This window comes from Portunus trituberculatus, chromosome 47 (assembly GCF_017591435.1).
Source record: "Portunus trituberculatus isolate SZX2019 chromosome 47, ASM1759143v1, whole genome shotgun sequence".
NCBI classification, from domain to species: domain Eukaryota; kingdom Metazoa; phylum Arthropoda; class Malacostraca; order Decapoda; family Portunidae; genus Portunus; species Portunus trituberculatus.
In genome coordinates, this window is record NC_059301.1 from 19,164,754 (window position 1) to 19,167,262 (window position 2,509).

Sequence of the window (2,509 nt, forward strand, 5' to 3'; positions counted from 1 at the left end):
TACAAACTTCCATATTCCTCCTTCTACCCCCCCACACACACACTCGAGTCGAGGAACTGGTGTTAATATTCAAATCAACATAAATTTATGTATACTTGTAAGCTAAAAAGCAAAATATGATTACTTCACATGGTCTCTCTCTCTCTCTCTCTCTCTCTCTCTCTCTCTCTGACTTACAGAAGGGCATGGTAATGAGGTATAGCATAGTCCACCTGCCAGTCCCCAAGGTGGACGAGGAGGGCATCGAGCTGTCTCCCCATGCTGCTTAAAAGGCGTGGCGGTCTCTGGGTTACAATATACTACCGTGATGCGCTGCGGGAGGAAAAGAATTATGAACATCACAATGTTCAGCTTAGTATTAGATATTTTATAGTGTCTTTCTTTTCGGGTATGTAAACATGTTTCAAATAAGAGAATTTTGAAATATTTCTGAGAGATGACACCGTTCCGGACAACAAACCCACACTACAAAAGGGAATCAATACAGAGGAGAGTAACTGAAAAGATGAAAGGGAAGCGAAACATTCCTGTTCATATGAGCTATCTATATATCTTACAAAGGCATAGATTAGCAGGGAATCTGATAAAAGTATGTAAGAGACATAGGTGATATCTATAAGGATTATATGAACAAAATGCTTTGAGATAGTAATCATGATAGAACTCCAAGTAAAATCATACTGTTTTTACACGATCGGTCCAAGATCAATATACTTATATATACGGATATGGCCATGGCCAGCAGCATTTTGAATCTCTGAAATCAGGGCTCAAATCCCGCACCGAAATACCTTCTTATTACTACTTTCATTTTTCCAGGGATGATGCAAACACAACGAGTCAGAATGTGCTCCACTTTGGAAGTTAAGTAGTCAAAGAATTTCTTATAGTCAGAAGATTTAGGCGAGAGGTATACAACACAGATAAATTTAGCTAGTGTGACCACCTAGTCGTACCAGCAATAGCACTACTCTTACTACAACAATAACAACAACTACTACTATTACATCTACTACTTTTACTACTACTACTACTACTACTACTACTACTACTACTACTACTACTACTACCACTACCACTACCACCACAACTACAACTACTATTGCTGCTGGATTATGATTGCCATCAACATTACCAATATCTCAGTCTAACACCCAACCAACAGAAAACGGAACACTCACGGTTAGGAACACGCTGCGCCCCACCCTCACACCGCACGAGGAGCGCCACCCAACTGACTCAATGAATGTTTGCTCCCTCAGTTTTATCATATACCAATTACTAATGAATGTATTCTGCCTCAACAACTTTTCCCTGCAAGGACATGCGAACGTGACAACACTGCCGTGATTCATACTCGCGTTCACTCTTTGTTCAGCGCAATTCACTCTTTGAAACGTGCATCAAAGGTACTTTATTCCTACCATAATTCTTAACTAATTGTAAGACATCGGGTTATTTATTTCTTGCTAATGCAATACCTTATAGTCAAATATGGTTCAATTAACAATACAAAGTTAGTTCGCAGGATGTTTCAAGACAAGGCGATAAAACATAAACCAATCACCAATCACCGAGTGGTAGTATTGCGGTGCGTTCACGTGACCACAAATCACTGAGTAAGGTAACATGTGTACTCCATCCACAGTAAAAACATTTTATCAATATATAAGTTACAGACCTCCTCAGCAAGGGAGGCTTTTTCACTCTCACTGAACGATGCTTTAGATATTGAATGAACCAAAAACCTATTTACTGAGAGAAATATTTCAATTACGTTATGAATTTTGTACAACATTTCGGATTTACGATATCAAAGTGCGGTCCTTCCTAGAGATAAGTATTGCATTTCAAGTAACATCTTTGTTTTGTATATCAAGGATCTGTAAAAAAAGGCAAAAACAAAAACTTGTTTAATATGTTACTGGATAGCGGTCTGACAGAAAAAGGAGTAGTAGAAGTGTGTGTGTGTGTGTGTGTGTGTGTGTGTGTGTGTGTGTGTGTGTGTGTGTGTGTGTGTGTGTGTGTGTGTGTGTGTGTGTGTGTGTGTGTGTGTGTGTGTGTGTGTGTGTGTGTGTGTGTGTCCGCGCGCACGCACTCATACATAATATTACTGCTAGTTAGTTTTCTAAACAATACTAACATTACTTTCGTTCAAAATGTGGATATACAAATGAAAATCTTTATTCTTCCTCTTTGGGAGTTGTGATGGTGATTGGTGATGGTAACGGAGTGTTGAGGAGGAGAAGGGTGGCGTTGCTGGTTGTGGTGAAGGTGAAGAGATACAGATTGTCGCGATGTGACAGAGATACTGAGTGTGTGAATGATGCTACAGGGAGATAGTGGTGCTGGACATGCATATGATGGATGTCAAGGCTGGAGAAACACATGATAATTATCTTCATGAACCGCCGAATAGAAATAGAATGGACGGATATAATAAAACAATTGATGTGCTCACAGTGATGTCATACTCCTTTTAAGCGGGATAAATATGACATAAGAAGAA

The 2,509-nt window shown here is 39.4% G+C and overlaps 1 protein-coding gene across 1 annotated transcript in view; it reads right to left on the reverse strand.

Moving 5' to 3' along the window:
* Positions 1 to 1,228, reverse strand: part of LOC123498067 (organic cation transporter-like protein) — a 16,114-nt gene extending 14,886 nt beyond the window's left edge. The window contains exons 1-2 of the mRNA XM_045245154.1: positions 1,182 to 1,228; positions 178 to 312 (exon numbers count right to left, since the gene is read on the reverse strand). Coding sequence (XP_045101089.1) covers positions 178 to 244 — 67 coding nt within the window. The 5' untranslated portion in view covers positions 245 to 312; positions 1,182 to 1,228. The remainder of the gene's footprint in view (positions 1 to 177; positions 313 to 1,181) is intronic.
* Positions 1,229 to 2,509: the final 1,281 nt, after the last annotated feature.